This window comes from Nelumbo nucifera, chromosome 8 (assembly GCF_055504915.1).
Source record: "Nelumbo nucifera cultivar China Antique chromosome 8, China Antique-T2T, whole genome shotgun sequence".
Lineage (NCBI taxonomy): Eukaryota > Viridiplantae > Streptophyta > Magnoliopsida > Proteales > Nelumbonaceae > Nelumbo > Nelumbo nucifera.
This window is the reverse complement of record NC_142656.1, coordinates 21,348,626-21,368,936: the sequence shown is the minus strand read 5'-3', so window position 1 is coordinate 21,368,936 and position 20,311 is coordinate 21,348,626. Positions and strand designations below refer to the sequence as shown.

The window sequence follows — 20,311 nt, the reverse complement described above, 5'->3', positions numbered from 1 at the left end:
AATAAATAAATAAATAAGGCAGTTTCAAGTCTATTCTTCAAAGCAATATTTATCTTATTTTTAACATTTTAGTAGAAGGGTCATGCAGCTACACTGATTTACAATGCATGAACATTAAAAATATTCCAATATAAGAGGGGAGATTTTAGTGGTGAGAGAGAAAGTAAGAGGGGAGAATTATGAAGAATGAAAAAACCATTTTGTAGTAGAAGAGAGAAAGCAAATTGGAAGCTCAGGAATTAGAAGTTAAGAGAGAGGTAGACGGTGGTAAATAAGAAAAATAAAATAAGAGGAAAAAAAAAAAGAAAGAAACTTACTTGTGAACTGAATTTTTAGGGCTGTTAACGGGTTGGGTCTAGATTGAGCATCACTCCCATTCCAATTATTAATTAGGACAAAACCATAGATTCAGAATCATCTTGATTAATAACCAACTTTAACCCGATTAGACCCGATACTACTGGCAGCTATAAATATTTAAATAAATACCAAATTAAAACTTGGTTTTTTGATAATATAATCTTACATGAAAATTACAGTAAAATAATAAATTGTTAATATATCAATAAATCAAGTGTTTTTAATCAAAATCATCTTATATATTATTTATCAAATTTACCCTTTTACATGTAAAATATAATAAAATTTATAAAAAAATAAGAAACCTTTATACTATTAACAAATTAATCAATTCGTGTTTGAATCCGTTTGGAACAACCAAGAATAAAACTAAACTAATTATTAATTGGGACAAAATTACATAACCAGAATCAATATAATTGGTTCAATGGGTTTGAGTCTATCTGCTAGAACCAACTCATTGACAGTTTTATAAATTTTACATTATTTTTTAAATAAAAATCATAAAGAGAACCATGTATTGGTCTTTTTTCTATAATTAGAAGAGATCTGTGCAATGTATGAACTGATAAAAGGTATGTTTGGTTTGAAGAAAAAAGTAGAGAAAGAAGGGAAATACAGGAAATCCTATACAAGATTTGTAAACATTTCACTTCCTTTCCTTTTCTTTCCTTATTTTTTCCTTCAAACCAAACATAGAGTTATTGATTGTGGGTGAGTTTAAAACTTTAAATAGTTCTGTCCTATGTTTTACTTTCTAAATTAAAAAAACTACAAAATTTTAAGAGGATCGAGATTTCGGAAACAATATTAAGAGAGAAATAATGAGTTGATGCGAACAATTGCATTCTAGGTATACGGAATTAGGAGAACTCAAATGTCTCACCCATTGTTCAAATAATCAAATCTGTGAATTGTGTCTCTCAGAATCTTTTTTTTTTTTTTTTAATTTAATGGGATAAACAATCAAATGGTTGAACCAATAAACTGGTTACCTATTTACGCTGTACTGAATAAGGGCTTTGTCAAAATTTGAGTGGATCTGGCCGGAAGGCCCAACCACCAACCAGTGTAAAATGCTAATTCGAGCCAATCCAATAATTCGGGCCAATCCAACTATCCAAGGTCAACTTGGACCCCTAAGAGAAATAATGGGGAGATGAATTCATCCTAAGTCTTCATTTTGTTTTTAATTTTTTTTTCATAGTTGAAGGTCGAAGTGCTATCTTGTGACACGGTACTTCCACGATGAAGGGCTGATGTGGAATAACAAACCCCTAAAAATGATCCATTGGATTTTCCATGTGGATAGTTTTCTTTTCCATGTCAGCACAGTTACTTAGTGGGTATTTATTGCATGTTCTCCATAGCAAGGTTTAAAATTTCGTTGTGTATCGGCCCTTATCGGCCGATACGTACTGTATCTTAAGGCTTCCGGCACGGGGAACAGTTTGAAATCAATCATACCGTTCCTTTTCGTTGTGCCGAAGGTGTATCGACGTCGTATTGGTGTTGTATCGATGAGTTTCGGTCGTGTATCGGCCGATACGCAATCGATACAGTAGCGTATCGGCAGATACACAACGATTTTACTGTTGCTAAAACACAAATAGAAGTGATTTTGAAAGAGGGATTCTAAACCCATTTCAGAAGCCCTCTTTCTTTCCCAAACCCTCCAAAAAGCCTTTTAACATTTCTAAAGACTCAAATCTTGTAAAAATTTGCTAAAAACATTTATAAATTTGCAAGATGCCAAGATTTATTAAGTTTTTTAAGGTTGTGTAAAAGGAGTGGAAATAAATATGTTTTTTCATTTTTTTTTTACATTTTCAGCCAATATTAGAAAGATAAGGGGAAAGAAAGTAGTTTGCCCCCTACCCCTTCGGTTAGGGGGCTTTGCCCCCCAAACCCCCTTCCCTCTTTTTGATGTAGTCCAATTTTATTTTTTAGAGTTAGGGGAATCTTGCTCCGTCGCGAGCTCGCCTTCGCATTGACAAGACCCCCCTTTTAACAAATGTTATGAATTTTTATTTTTTTAATATAAAAGATTTTTATTAAAGATAAAGAAAAAAATGAAATTCCCCCTTCCTCCTTCATTCTTCCTCCTCTTAAGGAAGCTTATGCTTCTTGCGTTCTGAACTATGCCTCACGCCTCTAGGTATTGGAACACCTCTGTGTTTTAAAACATTGAATCATTGATATTTATTTATTTTTTAAATTTTAGTTTACTTTTAGAATAAAATATGTGAAATACTTATTTCATCTATTATGTCCATAAATCCATTCAATTTTTGTTACATATTTACTTTTCTTAATTTTAATTTAATTTTTAGAATAAAACATGCAAAATAATTATTTGAATAAAAATAAATAATTATTTAGTTTTTAGAAAATTAGAATAAAACATGCAAAATAATTACTTGATCTATTATGTCCATAATTAGATAGTATGTTTCTGTTCCTGACTTCCCGTTTATTGATTATAATATATTTTTTTTCCATAAAACCCACTAAAACGTGTTATTTTTATGCATAAATAACTCATTTATGTCTTATATTTAGTGATATTGATGTTTATTTATGATTTATTAGAGTATTTATAGCATTTCCATGTGTTTCCATGCGTATCTTAATTTTTTGTCCGTATCTATGCGTATCCAAGGTGTATCCCAATATGTCTTTTAAATTTGCCTTTCCGATACACATAGCGTTTCCGATACTTTGAACCTTGCTCTAGAGTAAGAGAGTTTGGATCTGCTCTTCATGAGCGCTCCTCACAGATTATCTTAGTCGTACATTGGAAACATCTCTCATATCTTATATACATATATTAAAAGGAAGGGAAAATCTATGATGCGGAAAATATATGGTATGGGAAGAGTTTTGACCAATCAAAACTCACCCATGAATTTTGATAAATAACACCTAATTGGCTACCATGTTTATGATTCCAGTTGACTGGTCATGAATTTTTCAGATATCATATCTTTCCCATATCATAGTTGAACCCTTAATGTGTGGTCTCTCCTTTCCCCACGTGTTACCTTGTGTATCATTAATTATTTTGGTGTTTGATCGGCCAATTTTTAAGAAATCAACAAATTGATCAAAAAATTATTATTAAAATCAGCCTTAAATATAGCTTTTTAGAAGGAAAGGGGTGGTCTCCCCTTTCGCCACACCTTGTGTATCGTTAACTATTTTGATGTTTAATTTGCCAATTTTTAAGAAATCAACAAATTGATCAAAAAATGATTATTAAAATCAGCCTTAAATATAACTTTTTAGGTAAATTATAATTATTTATTGAATGATTAAAAAATAAAAAAATGGCCAAAAATGTTGAATGGGTCAATGGTTCAACCGCCTGGGTTAATGGGTCGTTGACCGATTCAACGATTTTTGGCTAGGGACCGGGATTGGGGTAAAATGGAACCAATTGCATGGATGGTTCCAGGGCCGAATGGTCTGATTATTCGGGTCAATAAGGGTTCAGAAACCATGGTTATTTATACTTTTGGATTTTCACTATTCAAAGGTTTCTTTTACTATGGGTTTTATTAGAGCATGTGCGGTTTGATGAAGGTATGTTCCTTTTTTATCATTTTCTGCTTTTGTTTTTTTTTTTTTTGTTTGGTTTTCTTCTTCAAGATCCTCCAAAATGGTCTAAGGTTTACCACCATTTTATTTCATCTCTTTTGTTTTTTCTTTGAGTTTTCTTGTGCATTTTTTTTGTAAATCTTCTTACAAGGCGATATGCTCTTTCTTTAATTGCATATGTGTTTAGCTCTGTCTCAAAGTGGAACTATGGACTTAATTTTCTTATTTTTTTTCTTGGGTTTTCTAGTTTGGTGGATTTACTGCCAAATTTTGTTTGCGCTTAAGGTCACTTTGGATTTATCTTTCAAGGTTTTGGAATCTCTCGCAATGTTCACCCTTCCCATGACTAATTACAAAGTTATTTTTTTTTAATTATTGACATCTAGAAAAAATGACCTGAAAACGAATTCTGGCCACTAGTTTCTAGGTCGATGGTTTGATCGTCTGGTCCGTTCTAACAATAAAAAAAATAATAATTAAAAATAAAAATGGCAAAAACCGTTGAACGGGTCGATGATTAGATCGGCCAGGTTATTGATTGATTAAACAGTTTTTGGTCAGGGATCAAGTTTGGGTAAAACGGAACCGGTTACTTGGATGGTTCCTAGGCTGAACGGCCCTACCATTTGGGGTCAATTAAGAGTTCTCAATGTGAAACAAATGACAGCTATGAAGTAGAACTCAGAACTATCACTGTATGATCATGTTCTTTCATATGAGATGCTTTGTTGAAGCAATATTTAAAAACTGAGCACATGATGATTTCTTTCAAGTCTTTATATGAGTTTCAATATTTGAGTACTTATAATTACAAATTTCTTATTAAAAAATTATTGTCTTTTTTATGTAACAAATAGCAATGTTACAATTCCAATACAGCCCCTACAAAGTAAGGCCCCTTTGCTAATTTGTATATTATTATTCAGGGAGAGATATTGTCAATATAGGGTGGGATATGCTGTGAGGTCAGTATGAGGAGGATTCTCATACTGAAATTAAGAAATATTTGGGTAATAATACTTAAATTAAGAAATACCATAGCTTTTCTTTTATAACTATTAACTAACACCTATCTTAATTAAAAACTAAGAAAAGGAACTTAATGGAAAGATACATGTTTGGAGAGTGATGCAACAAAATTAACTAACCCCTTTTAGCTGGGCCACCTTGGCTACCATCTATGAAGAAAAGACATAAATAAACAGGGCCAAAGCCATCCTCTACGGCAAGCAAGGCATCAATGGCAAAAGCAAAGGGTTAGAAAGTAAAGGCAAATAACGTGCAGCATCATTTCCTCAACTTTTTATTTATCTTTCGAACACATCCTTGAAAAAACAAACTGTTGTGAAAATATAGGGAATAAAAGTTTCTCAAATTTATTTTGGTTTCTATTTCCAAACACATAAAGAGCCAAGGGTTCTTTACCGATCATGTGGCATACACCTTAAACCATGGTTTAAAATATCGTTACGTATCAGCTTATACATATCGGCCCATATTGGCCGATACGTATCATATCGGGGCCTTTCCAATACGCCTCTATAGGGGGTGTATCGTGTCAATCCATGATTCAGAGGGTAGCCAGCACTTAAACCGACCCCTCTGAACCGGTTTAAAAAAAATAAATAAAACATAAAAAACACTGGATTCCTTAAAAACAAGGGCCTATTTCATAACAAATAACAATATAAAATATGTACATAATCCGAATTTCAAAAATTAAAAAATTACAATGATACCAAATATCAATTTCAGCCCTGCAATTTACATATCCAAATTAAATTTTCACATTTAAATAAGCCTACTGAAACTGGACATTATATAATGCTCAAGAAAGTGGCAAGTATTTCTCCCTATTTTGTACAATTCTGGTTTTATTTTTATAGTTTGGAAGACTTTTATAATTCTGTTCTCTTTATTTTCATTGAAATATAAATCCAATTATACAAATATGTAATAAAATATTAATAAGATAATTAAAAGATTTTTTTAGATAGAACTAGGAGTAACTACGCAAGATGTACCAAAAAATCACTCCAACAAATTACTAGAATATGTACCAAAAAATCAATTTATCGGGCAATCACTCCAACACAAGATGTACCAAAAAATCACTCCAATAAATTAAGAATATGAGAAAAATAGTTAAAAAGTTACTAGAAAACAGGTGGTGCAATCAATTTATCGGGCATCATTTGGGTCAAGGTATATCCAGTCCCAACCCCATATACTAATATACACATATATGATTATATATTATAATTATGTACGTAATCAGTTTCGATTTTCGAACAACCAAAACCAATACCGACCTAATTAAACTCGGTACATATAATGTAAATCCAGATTCTACATAATTGATATATACATATAAAGATTTTATATAATTGGGCCGGAACTGGTTTGTTTCTATCAAGTCTCCCAACCCATTAACAGTTCCACAAATCAGTGTCGTAAAATTAGATCTCATCATGAGTCAGGCTGGGATGGGTTTGGCCGGACTTTATCTTTGTATAAATGAAAAATGATTAGGCCGAAGCTTGAGCCCAGCCCTATATAAAACCCAAAGTCCGATCAGAATAGAAATTTTGTGATATACTAATTATATTTTGGGAAAATTTTTAATTAGTATTCTGTACCTTGAATTCAGTGTTATTTTGGTCTCTAAATTTTAAAATGTGAAAATTTAGTATTCGAATTTTCAAAATGTGACAATCCAATACCTATCATTAATCAGTTATTAATCATCTGTTAAGTGATATTTTAAAAAAACATAAATGTCCTTTGAGTGTCATCTAATTTTCTTTATCAACTATCCAAGTATTGACAAAAAAAGTTAATAGTCCCAAATCCTTACCTTTTCTATTCAATAAAGTTGGGGTCACTAGAATGTCCACTTAAACGTAACCTCAACTTTCTTGAATGAAAGAAGCAAGGATTTGAGACTGTTAAGTTTTTGTCAATATTTAGATTGTTGATAAAGAAAATTAAATGACATTCGAAGGGCATTTGTGTCCTTTTGCAATGTCACTTAATAACAGGTTAACTATTGGTTAATGGCAAGTACTGGATTGTCATTTTAAAAGTTTGGATATTGAATTATCGTATTTTAAAATTTGGGGATCAAATTTGTTTATGGTATTGATCGGGAATTTTCCCTTATATTTTATTAATAATATATTATATTATTAAATTGAGCTCGGGCGGGCTGAATTTATTTGAAAAATCTCGGATCCGATCCAAAAAATAATTGAACCCGGTGTTTGGAGCCCAAGGCCAAATCCACATACTTAAAAATTTGTCCAAATGTGAAAAATTTGAAACCAATGGTCTTTTAGTTCCGGTTAAACGACGACTTTTACAAATTGAAGGCAAAACCTTAACCAGAAGAGCATTCCGGTTTTTAGTCCGACCCGAAAATTAGGAAAATTTCGTCACGGATGACGGACTAAAGTCCGAACCAGCTGAAATGTGCGAAGTTCAAAACCTTGAATTACGAGGAGTAGCAACGTCGCATATTCTCACTTTGTTGGCAGGCAACAGCCAATAGACAACAGTCCAGACCCCAGATTCCAAAGTCCGAAACCTGCCCAGGCATGAAAACGAGGCAGTAAAGGAGGCCCAGATCCCAATATCCGTTTCACCGTCACTTGCACGTGTACAAAACTGCACAAACAAAACAGCCTACGTGGCCTTCATTAACACCGTGTGTCTGAGACTCTCTCACTCAGGGGCGGGGCTCCAGGATAAAAAAGCTCTTCATCCTGGACCTGCAATTCATTTCTCGTGTGTAGTGTCAGATAGATCCCGTGCCGTTGACGGAACAAAATTGGGGCCCAATCTGAGAAGCCCATATATACGATGACTCTCTCTCTCTCTAGTTATTTGATAAATGTGGATTAACTCAAGATTAATCACGGTGAGGGACGAAAATTTGTCTTCTCTTCCTTCCGTACTCCACACAAGTCCAAAAGCGGACGAATCAAGTGTTGGGCGATCGCCCACAATGTACGGATCAGATTATCTCGGCTGTCAGTCAACAGTCAATTGCCAAAACGGAAACCAATGTGGCATTTACCAGAAAAAACATTCCTGTAACAATAATCTACAACCGTCCGATTATAGGAGTGGGTTATCTGTCAAGGATGGCCCATCCATTGGCAGTCGAGATTAACAGGTTTTGGAGGTGGGACCCAACTGACCAAAGTGGGCTTTGGCTGAGATGGTGAGGCCAGGTGAAAAAATACATTCTATCTTGTATCTTCCTCCTTTTTTTCTTTTGGGAAAGGCAGTCTTGTTTGGGTTTGCCGTTTGCGACATAGAGACATGCCGAGCAGATCCAGCCGTCGATAGCAAGGGATCTTTTTTTGACTGGAGAGGCCGGAGGCGTACCGTTTTTCCTGTGATTGTCGGTCGACAGGGTAGTGACTAGTGAGGATTACTGGGTTGAACTTGCCACGTGGAAAGAGGCAAAGGTGGGAACATGTGAACCTTGCTTTATTTAAGTGAAACTTCATGTATCAATTATCAAATCGTGTAAAAGCAAGATTCCTTACTGATGTTTTGTCTAAAGCCAAGCAACTTGGCAAGTAAGCAGTAAGCCTTAGTGAGCTTTTAAGGGATTGATGATTTTTCCCAGCATCAAACAAATTGCGGTACTCCAACTCGTCTAAGAGCTAATTACCCATGGCTCGGGCCGGGTTAGGTTAGGTTGAAGTCAATCCTAATCCAATCTGGCTGTAGACAGTAGAATCCTGAACTCTAATCTTAATTCAGCCCAAAGTTTTTGGATTAAGTTGGGTTCGGATTGGTCTAATTTTTTTAATTTTGTCAAATTTTCTTTCTTTTCAATTTTAGCATTATTATATTTAAAAAACATATATGCATAAATAAATATTTATATAATATTTAAACATACAACTATAAAGCCAAGTCAGGTTCTAGTTGGCCAAGGCCCCAATCCTAACCAAACCCGAAGTTAAGTCAAGATCATAATTTTCAACAAAAATTAAACAATTGCAACATCCAAATCAGCTCTTATTTTCTGTCAAACAAAACACAACCTTCAGGTGATTAAAAAACCCCATATAACTTTCAAAACCGCTGAAAATGTCAATTGTATATTATATATATAATTGGTTTCCCTACACATGTTTGGAGGAAACCGTTTTGTTGCTAATTTAGGGAAAACGGGTGTCAGAAAATGTCATTTATTGAACACTTCCACAAAAACGCAGATGTGGTAAAACCTAAAACGAGTTGAGTTTTTGTTTTCCTAAAGTAAAAAACCCTAAAATAAAAAGATTCCATTTCACTTTCCTTTTAATTGGTCAAAACTACGAAAAGAGGCAATAGTAGTCCCCTATACTCCTTTTGCGCATCCCAAGGCCACTCTCTAATAACGGACAAAGAAGTCCCTTACGACCCTTTATTTGTGATTTGCTTGCAGCTGCAGCTCCAGTACTTCCACTTCCATACTCAGTGTACTAAAATTAACGCTCTCTATCTTAAGTCTTAATATGAGCTGAACAAATCGAGCACTGAGGCTTCCCTGAACCTGAACCTGAACCTGACCCAGGACCCAGGTTATGATGCCTTCATTATAGGATGAGACTGTTTGTCTCACTAAATAATGTATTCCATTCAACAATACTGTCAGATCTACACTCCCACTTTCTATACAAAGGGAGGACATACTAATGCTAAGGAATAGTGTCTGAAGCTGGATCGGACCGGCCAGAATTATACCTAATGAACTGTTTCTAGTCACGTACCATTTTTTGTGATGTATAAATTTTTTTTGGTTAAGTACCTCGTTATTTGTCCCGGTGGTGATGTGCCTTGGTGATGAGCTACTTGGTGGTGAACTCCCTGGTGGAGAACTGCCTGGTGGCGAGTTCGCTGGTGGAGAGCTACTTGGTGACAAACTGCTTGGTGGCGAACTCTCTGGTGGAGAACTGCCCGGTGGCGAGCTCCCTGGTGGCGAACTGCTTGGTGGTGAGCTCCCTGGTGGCGAACTGCCTAGTGGAGAGCTACTTGGTGGCGAACTGCCTGGTGGCGAGCTCCCTAGTGGCGAACTCCCTGGTGGACTCGTCATTTGACCTGCTCCTAGGTGGCCTGCAACTCAGAGGATGGTGGAGCTCCCTGGTGCAGCGCAACCCGACACCCTCTGCGTGAGGTGATTTCCTCTCCTTTGTAGGCGGCGGGAGCTGAGGGACCTGCGAGAACTGAATCAGAGGACCCGGGGGTATTTTCCCGATGGGGACTCTCCGATGCCTAAGTTAGCATTCTGATTACAGAGAGCTTGGAGAAAAATGAGAGAGCTAGAGAGCAGGGGTTACCATCATTTTTTCCCTCTCCCTTGGCTTTGGAGGTCGGAGTCCTTATATAGTGGTGTCCTCGCGGGTTAGGTGGGTGAAAAGCCTTCAAACGGTAAGACTCGTCATATCCCGTCAGAACCGGGGTGCGGTGATGAACTCCTCGAGGTTGTCAGGCTGGCGCTTGTGTCAGGCAGCCAGGTCGACGCCTGGGCCAGGTTGTCAGGTCGGCGCCTGTGTCAGTCGGCGGATCGGTGTCTGGGCCAGGTTGTCAGGTCGGCGCTTGTGTCAATCGGCGGGTCGGTGTCCGGGCCAAGTTGCCAGGTCGGCGCCTGTGTCCGGGCCAGGTTGGCAGGTCGGCGCCTGTGTTAGTCGGCGGGTCGGTGTCTGGGCCAGGTTGTCAGGCAAGAGATCTTCCTGCGATACACCAAACTACTCTTCTATACCGAGCTACCCTACAAGTGGCGAGAAGCCCGGGGGAGCTATGCCGAGCTGCCTGGCTCCTTGGTGGCGAGCTCCTTGGAGAGCTACCTAGCTCCTTGGCGAGCTCTTTGGTGAGCTACCGAGCTCCTTGGCGAGCTCCTTGGTGAGCTACCGAGCTCACGGGGTATGCCGTTAATGGTTCTCGGTGGGCGTCTTATAGGTTGCCAGGTCAGCCAGGTCGGATCATGTGCCAAGCTGATCCGGCCAGGTCGCGCAGGCCGCGCGCAGGCCGTGCCAGGTCGTGCAGGCCACGCCAGGTCGCGTAGGCCGCGCTAGGCCGTGTGCAGGTCGCGCCAGGCTAGCCAAACCGGTGCCCAGGTGGGCACCAACTTGGTAAGTTGTTTGCCTGGGTGTTTGCCTAGTTGTTACGAGGTGCCACGTGTCACAATTTCACTGGAGGGCCAAATCTGCCCTCATCAATACCTCTTTTGGGGTCATTAAAACTTGGGTTGGCTCATGGCTGTCAATTAAACTAGGCAAACTGGGAACCGGTTTTTAAAACATCGCTACGGATCATGCATGGAAAATGGAATCAGGGCTTCAACATCTTACTGAGGGCAAAAGTTTTCATTTGAGCTTGTCCTGCATTGCCCATCCAAGTCAAGACGGGAGGGTTGTATCAGTATGACAGTCGGAAAATAAATTTTCTTTGTCAAACTCTCATGAATATGGATGTAAGGACATATTCAGGAGGGCGGAAGCTTCCAAGAAGTCAATAAAACAAGCATTCATGAAAAACCATGTTTTTAATTTTAAGAAAGTTATTTTCGGCTGTCTGGAATTCACATCGGTGCCCCATACAGTGCGCCCCACATATACTTCGATCTCAGCATGCATTGGAAACATCTACCACACTTATCATCGGGACGAAGCTGCTGTATGAAAGCCCTCCCAAACGGGTGGTGGAGCAGCATTCTTGTAGAGCTAACTCCCCATAACCCCATATGGTTGGCTTTGCTTCATCCAGCATCTGTGTGCCAGCGTATCATCCTATAGGCAGAGCATCTGCTTAAGTTCAATATGGTGCCACATGATAGGTGCTACTAGACAAGGAAAAACTATACAATATGGCCATGTTGGGAACAGCCAGCCTATATTCCCCAACTCTTCATCTCGATGTCCAATTGAAAGAGTTGGTGTGTCCAGGCTACACCTTATCACTTTGAACTCAGATCAGAAGAAATAATTGGTTAGTAGTCATATATCCTAACACAAAGTCTGTACTTGTGTAATCCTGACGAAACGAATAATCCTCAGTCTTTCTATCAAAACCCTTATCACGTGGTTGCTTTTGTTTTTCTTAACATATATAATTGCGATTACAACTCCATTTAAATGATAGATCCAGCCGCTCGGTTGTTATAAGCACCTAAGCAGAGCAAAATCAAAATTATTTCATTTGGCTACAAGCCTGCACCAAACTAAGGGTTTTATAAGCAATATTATAATTATGTGAAATATTAAAACCACCAAGGTTTGCAAAAAATAATGCCAAAGGTTTGGACCATGTCTAGATAGTTGGGACCAGCACTGCGTAATGGCTTTTTTTATTAGACTACTAGTTGGCATATATTGTGCCTTCATCAAGGTTGGGGGTTTTAGGGTTTCTCTTGATGAACTAACCTCATTATGCAGAAGTAGATGTCAATAATATGATGAAAGAAATGATTTAAGAATTAATAATTTAATAATGGATATAATATTAAACAAAATAGAATGACGAAATAGGATTCATGCAACCACCTCAGTCCATTTGGATGTTTACTGATTTGATCCAGTCCATTTGCAGCCCGGCCCACTCCCATTGAAGGGCAGTCACAAATCCATGAGAAAGCAGTCTCTCTACATTGTGTAAACAAGGTGGGCCCTATGTGCATTCTTTTTGTCCTTACTCCCACTAACCACCACTAACTGCATGTGTTGGGATGGTACCTCACCCTTATGGAGTCCAAACCCACATTGCAATGCCAGAAAACACCCTAATTCATTGTTCTAGCTGAGTAAACCTAGTCCAAATCTAATCTTTTGTATACTAGACTAATTGAGTCAGGTTGTACCTGAAACTTGGAGAAGAAGCTTTGAGGTATGTTTGAAGATATTATTTTTAAAATGTTATTTGCCCCTACTCAATTTCATTGAGTTTGTTGTTGGGTTATAGGCAAATCCGTTCTCAAGATACAATAGAGCATTGGACGAGAATCTACAACCAGCAAAGTTGAAGAGTCTTCGAAGAAACCTTCTATGAGACAGTAGTAAACCAGATTGAAAGAGAGACAAAATGATTTTCGAAATTGTGTGTGTGAATTCTTGATTCATGCTCCTTAAATAGTTTTTGAAGAATTGTGGAGTAGAGGAAGGTGTTGGTTCAGAGAAAAGCACCTAAACACATTGTGATGGCCGTTGATCATGTTTCCTGATCACACATGATCAAATCATGGCCGTTGATCATATCAACGGTCAATGCGAGCAAATTGTGCCTCATTGTGTCAAACACACGCGTGCATGTGCATTACATGGTAGCAAGCCTCCATATTCTCCTCTTTTTATCTAATGAGTGTTAATCGGCTTCTATTAAAAAACCCAAAACAATTCTTATAACTTTTTAATATGGGATAAGTTAAAATTGGTTTTAGTAAGGAAAAAGTTATTTTTCAAAACATGTGTGCAGGTGTATTTTTTCATGTAATTGACCGATCAAACCCCATTGGATTTAATCTCTAATGAGATTAAAATCCAACAATACCAAACTAAATTTTCATTTGTTTGCAATGCAGATTTCATTTACATTAGTGCAAATGTATGGGTGTATAAATAGGCAGATTCCAAATTTTGGTTTACACTTTTTAGGTGGTACATTTTTTTAGGTCTTGTGTTGTGCTTGGGAAAATAGAAAGGTAAAGACGGGTATTCATTAGGCTCAGTTTTAGAAAGATTATAAATCAGTACAATAAAATCAGTGTAGAAGGAATACAAATACAAATATATAGAATACAAAACCTTGTATTCTATATTTTTGTACATGTATTTGTACATTGTACTGTACACACTTGCTCTTTTCAAACTAAGCTTAAGCCTTAGGAATAAACTAGGCAGTGAAACTCCAGTTCACACTTCCTACCCACAAACTCTTCCAACATCCTTACCCATAGGACATAACATGTGTGTATTGTGTGTATTGTGAATTATCTCCCTTATTATTCATGAATAGATGTTCGCAATAGATGACAGTAGTCTTGTGGGTAGGGATGTAGCAAAAGTGAGGTCGAGATGCCTATAAAGTAGGAGCCAAAATTACAAGTGACAGTAAAATAAAGTGGTCATCACAACTTTATATGAGAGAAAATGAAGGAAGAAGATGGTAAACATTTTGCAGCAGTTTTTGGGACATAAACTTTCTCTGCTAATCAGGGCATATCAGATAAACAAAAATAATTTTGCATAATCTAGTGATTGATGTAAATGCACATCTAAAATGGGTGCAAATTTTGCCTATGTGAACACCTTTTGGTTGTATAAAATTTATTTTGGAAAATTCTTACACCATATTATGATTATCCAGAAGGTGAAAGAAAATGGTGGATAAACCAGGCCAAGATGAGAATGCGATCCCTTCAATCACCATGTCCCTCATGTAAGAAGCATCCAGACCCACCATTAAAATAGATTTTACCTAAAATATCATTTTTAACTTTTGTTGGGAATTCTAATAGAAACCAAACTTTTTAAGAAAATACATAATCGGCATCACTTGATTGTCAATTTGTGATTATTAAGCAAATGTAGAAGCAAACATACACAATCATCACAAATAGTAGTTTGTCCGTTTACTATTTAGAGTTGCACCATGCTACATCGGATGTGATCATGGTAGCTGCATTTTTTTGTGACAGACAATAAAACATGGATACAAAATCATTATGCCAAATGCCAATTAGCTGGTTGGTAAAGTTTTCTGTTGATCGTATCGAAGACTTGGGATCAAGTCTCACCTGCACCTGGGTTGGGCGATGGGCTATCCCTGTTGTAAATAAAAAATTGGATGCAAAATCATTACTATTTGGTAGATTAGATTGAATCACAGTGGTGAATGAAAAACTTAATTAAAACGGCAGAAATTTTATTGGTTTAAGGGCTGTACTTCATTTTTCTTGGGTGTGGTATAATAATTTCTTAATTTTTCTAACTATCTCAAATACTCTTCTCCAAAAATCGGTGAAAGCAATCGTGGCACTGGGACTCGAGACAAACCCATTTACATAGCAACTGAGCCACTGGTGGGTAGGTCTAGAGTGCAGGTAGCATCTTGAATGGAAAATCTAGTTAACATTTTCTCTATAACATTATCAGGAATTCAAATCTCCTTTCCACAAATTCTTCCTACGTCCCTATTCACAGGATAATACATATTGTACATTGGAAATGGGGAATGTACACGCCGCATAGTGTCTTGTGGGTAAGAATGTGAGAAAAGATTTTCCCCCATCCAAGTGTGTTAAACCAGTTTAGCTGTCCTCAAAGAAGCTCTTAAATTAGTTGCAGTAGAGACTAGGATTGAATCTCATTCCCACACAGAAGGTTTGTAGGGGTTTTAGAGGTTATAGTGGGAGGCGGATTTTTTGCCCACGAGAACCCTGTTCATGCCTACCCACAATACACCACCTCCCGTGAATTGAGAATATCTCCCCCTGCATAATACTATGCAGAGGATGAGACGTTCTCTATGTGTGGTTGCGATAAACGTGAGCAGGAGATCCAGACTAGTTATGGTGTGGGAGGCAGTTTCAATTTCATTTTTTTTTTGAATAATTCAATTTTGATTTGATTTTATGTTTTCTAATTCTGTTTTTAGAAAGGGAAAATATATGATACAGGAAAGATATGGTATGAAAAGAGTTTTGACCAATCAAAAACCACCCATGAATTTTGATAAATAACACCTTATTCACTACCACGTTTATGATTCTAATTTATTGTTCAATTGCTGTTTGGATATCAAATTTTTTCAATCATAGTCAAACCCAATTATCAGATTAATAAGTAAATATTTGATAAACATAATTAATTAAATAGGTAAATTTTAGAAGAGTAAAGTTGTCTTTTAACAAGCCAGTATCCAACTAATTGACCAGTGCTGTATAAGTTAATCAGAAAAGCGATAATCTCCCCGTTTAAAATAAACGGCAATAATTTTCACTTTTTTTTATTTATTTTTTATGGACGCCTGGGAAAATTCAGAGGCCCACGGCTCCCCTGGCACAACAACTAGGACAAATTGCGAACTTTTCTCTGGCCTCTGGCTTTAGCAGTTTAGCTCCGGACAAATATAGTTTAGAGGAGAAAAAACCCACATTCCGGAAGCTCTCTTCCGCCTTCCCTCTGCCTCCTATCTGCTACATTCATCGTCCTCATCCCTGCATGTGAGAGCCTCAGGACTTTCGGGTGCCTCGGAAACAGAGTTCTCAGAGATCCTTTGATGCAAAGCCGACGAGAATAACCAAAGTTCTCATTAAAACGAATCATCCTGCCCCACCAAAATTCTCCTCTTGCTCCATCTTTAGAAGGAAAAGTAGCTCGAGTCTTGTGACATAATCCTCTCCCCCACTCTCTCTCTCTCTCTCTCTCTCTCTCAATGTCTTTTTTCACCAACCGCTCTTGCTTCTGCGTAAAGGGTTATCATTTCTGATTGCTGTCTGAGTGAGTGTGCTCGATTGAGAGTGAGAGTGAGAGTGTGGAGATATAATGGAGAAGATTCAGACTGCTAGAAAAAGAACGGGAGCTAGGAAAGTTGTCGCGGGTTCTGTTTGGGAGAGCAGAATGAGGAGCGATGAGTTTAAAGGTGGGATCAAGGTCTTCAATGGGGAAGAGAATACTGAAGAGGGTGGTGGGCGTAGACTTCAGGTTTACAAGAAGTTGAATCGTACCCTGAGTGTTGGGGTGGATGGGAAGAGGAAGAAGTGGAAATCTGAATCTGCAGGGGAAATTGAGAGAAGCCCATTGCAAATGAGGAAGGTGAGATCTCAGTCGAACAGATTTCCGGCTGAGCTTAGCGTGTCTCTTGATGGAATTGAGAAGAGCACAATTCAGGTAGAGAAGAGCCCAATTCAGTTAAGGAAGACGAGATCCGAGTCGATTCGATCTTCTGACGAGTCTTGTAAGGAGCTTGGAATGCTGGCTGATGGGATTGAAAGAAGTCCAATTCAGATGAAGAAGATTAGATCTGAGTCCCCTAAGGTTCCTGAAGAGAATTGCAAGGAGTTCGGTGTTTGCAAGGAGAAGACAATTTCAACCAGTTTTAGCAATGTGGGTGAGATCGGATCTCCTGAAAAACTAGGTTTGAACGGTGATGGGGTTGATGGTGATGAAGAAAGTGATTGGGACGATGAGGAAGATGTTGCAGAGATTGGGATTGAGAAGAAGAGCGTTGATGTTAAGGAAATTAGGATGGAAGAACAGAAACCCCAAAGTGCTGTTAATGAAGAGAAGAGGGTTGATGAGGTTCATGAAACCTCAATTTCCACCTCTTCTAACATCAATGAACAGCCCACCCCAGTAGCAGACCAACCTCAACCTGTAATTGTTGATATTCCCGTAAGACCTCAGAAGGTTGTGGATGAAGAGGAGAAGATTCAACTGACTGATGAAACACCAAAGCCCCTCTCTCCAATTGTGAATAAACAGCCACCCCCTGCTCCAGGTCAACCTGTGATTTCCCGAAGTCCTGTAAAACCCCAAAAGGTTGTGAATGAAGAGAAGAAAATTGCACAGGTCAATGAAACTCCGAAACCCATCTCTCCAGTTCTGAATAAAAACCCATCACCTGTTGCAGACCACTCTCTAATTGCTCATAAATTTGCAAAACTGAAAAGAGCCATGGATGAAGAAAGCAAGCTTCAACAGGGCCATGATAAATCGGCACCCATCTCTCCAAATGTGAATAAGCAGCGACGCTCTGTTTTTGCTCGTCCTGTAATTGATCAAGATCTTAGAAAATCACCTCCAAGTAAGTCATTTCCGGTTACAGTTATATTAGTTCCTGGTCTTATGTGCTTCTTTTTTCTGTTTTGTATCTCACTTCTTGAAACTTGTTGGCCTTTGAAGTTTCAGAAGTAAATGGTAAACCAGAAACCCATGGAAAATTACAAAGTATTGGTGAGTCTCTCTTCTGATTCGTTTAGTAAAATTCTCTTTATTTTTTCACTTCTCTACTTGAATTTTTTTTTTTTTTTTTTTTTTGAAAAATTCAGTCGATTTAGTCATGTGGAGAGACGTATCGAGATCAGCATTTGTGTTTGGAATCGGGACATTTTTCCTGCTTTCATCCTCCTTCACTAAAGACCTTAATTTCAGGTAATGGGTGCCAGTCTAATAAAATGAGAAGTGACATTTCTCCCTCATTAATCCCCATCATAACTGAATTTTCTTTTTTTTTTCACTTTCAACAGCTTAATTTCTACAACGTCTTATCTGGGTCTCATCTATCTTGCTTTAATTTTTGTCTACAAATCAATTCTCTGCAGGTAAATCTCCCAAACCCACTAAATTTACTTAAATAAAGAAGTTAGATATGTTTCTTAATTCTCACTTATTTCCTTTTTCAAAACTGACAGGGGAGCTATAGATATAGATGATTCAAACCAGACACATGTAGTGGGGGAAGAAGAGGCAATTTGGTTAATAAAATTAATTCTTCCTTACTTAAACGAGTTTCTGTTAAAGCTCAGAGGCTTGTTCTCTGGAGACCCTTCTACCACCATGAAGGTAATTCTCTCTCTCTCTCTCTCTCTCTCTCTCTCTCTCCATTAAATTACTAAGAAACAGGAATTGTGAGAATGGCAGTTGGCAATTTTGCTGTTTGTTTTAGCCCGGTGTGGAAGCTCCATTACCGTCTGGAAGATGGCCAAATTGGGTAAGGTTTAGTTGATTTTTGTTTATTAATTAAAAAAAAGAAAGAAAGACGTAAGGGTTCATATTTTTGTAGGGATTCTGGCTGACATTTGGCCGTGCACTCTGTGCAGGTTTTTTTGGAGTTTTTACGCTTCCAAAAATCTGTTCTTCTTATTCCACCCAATTAACGGGATACGGTAAAAGATTAATTAACTTTATTTTCTTTTTTTTTTTCCTTTCTGAGAAATTATAGTATGCAATTCAACTGGACTAACTATAATACGTTAGAGAATCACTGGTCACACATCTAAGATGATTTGGACCATTTGGTGGTTCAGTTGGTGACTGAATTGCCGTTTGATGTGGATCGTCCACTAAAGTTGGGCACTGTCATGACATTGTGCTCTGTTGGATGACGTTAACCTATATATCAATGGTGGTCGGACCTATTGTTTTTTTTTGGCCCACCATCTTGGGCCTTGGAATTAGGTCCACCTGAGATCTAGTGATCTATTTATCAGACACAAGAGGTCAGATCAGATGGTTATTATTAATCAGTTGTGGATTGTTGTGGTGGGACCCATCAATGGTATTTTTCCTGGAACCTCTTCTCTTTGATTGTGATAGCTGTCCACTGGTGCATGTAATTGTAATGCGAGTCCAAGGGCATTCCATTCCGATTTCCGAAGGACCGTATATTGAGATCTCCCTAGGTCAAAGCAATTCTTTTGTGCGTGTTATCACAACCGTCCGATCATGATATGCCAAGATGATTAACCCCCCTAATGCTTCAAGTGGGTCCTACGTGTAGGCAAGTTTTGGATTAGGCGCTTTCGGGATGCCTGGAATTCATGCGCGCACAAGAAGGCCGTAGCGTTTGGCATTTTTACCCTCGTGTGGAATTTATCATCAATAGTAGCACGCGTTTGGGCAGGTAAGGATATACTCGTCATATCAAAGTAAGTGTAGGGGTAGTTTTGGTAAATTGAAGAATTGATTACATGATTAACGGAGTATCTTTGTACAGTATTCATGTTGGTGGTAGCCTTTAAATACTATCAGCAGTCTGTGATAATGGAAGATTGGGGAGAGGAGGAGACGGGAGGAGAAGGATCTATTTCGATGCAAGAAGAAAAGTGGGGACAAAAACAAGGGGGTGGGCCCACCATAGTGGAAATAGTAAAAGAGAAGAAGGCATCCTAAGCGGAGAAAGAAGAGGACGAGAACATGTAGCGCACCGCGCACGTTCTCTATCATCTATGCATGTGATGTAATTTTGTGACCCTTGATCTTTCATTTTCTTTCTTTTTTTTTTTTATTTTTTTGTCCTTTTTTGTACATAATATAACGACTGTGTCCCCACTCCACCTTCATAATACAAAATGCCAGCTTGTTCTTTCAGTGGTGAGAGTACTGAGGACCACAATGGATGGGCCCACTGTTTCTAAGTGTGATGTACTCATGCATTGGTTTGGATAGTAAGCTACCAGTCAAGGGGTCAAAGTCAAACATCAAAGCTAATAAGATGATCTTCGCCATTTGATGAGAAAGAATCAAAGAATGCATATTTGGGCTCAGGTGTTTCATTACTCAACAGAAAGACCGTCAACTGAACTCAGTATTTCATCATGGATGCCACATGAAACGAAGTGGTTTCACTTTAATTT

General features: G+C 38.0%; 1 protein-coding gene across 2 annotated transcripts; it reads left to right on the top strand.

The window, feature by feature from the left end:
* Positions 1-15,941: 15,941 nt before the first annotated feature.
* On the top strand, positions 15,942-20,045 carry LOC104610725 (uncharacterized). 2 transcript variants are annotated; one of them, XM_010277478.3, is made up of 9 exons: positions 15,942-17,760; positions 17,865-17,909; positions 18,005-18,107; positions 18,203-18,277; positions 18,368-18,518; positions 18,597-18,666; positions 18,776-18,841; positions 19,456-19,578; positions 19,672-20,045. In XM_010277478.3, exons 1-9 carry the CDS (start codon positions 16,500-16,502, stop codon positions 19,845-19,847), a joined length of 2,070 nt encoding a protein of 689 aa, XP_010275780.1. In that variant the 5' UTR covers positions 15,942-16,499; the 3' UTR covers positions 19,848-20,045. The 2 variants fall into 2 exon arrangements, with proteins under 2 accessions (XP_010275780.1, XP_010275779.1); XM_010277477.3 differs by having other exon boundaries at positions 17,859-17,909.
* The last annotated feature ends 266 nt before the right edge of the window (positions 20,046-20,311 follow it).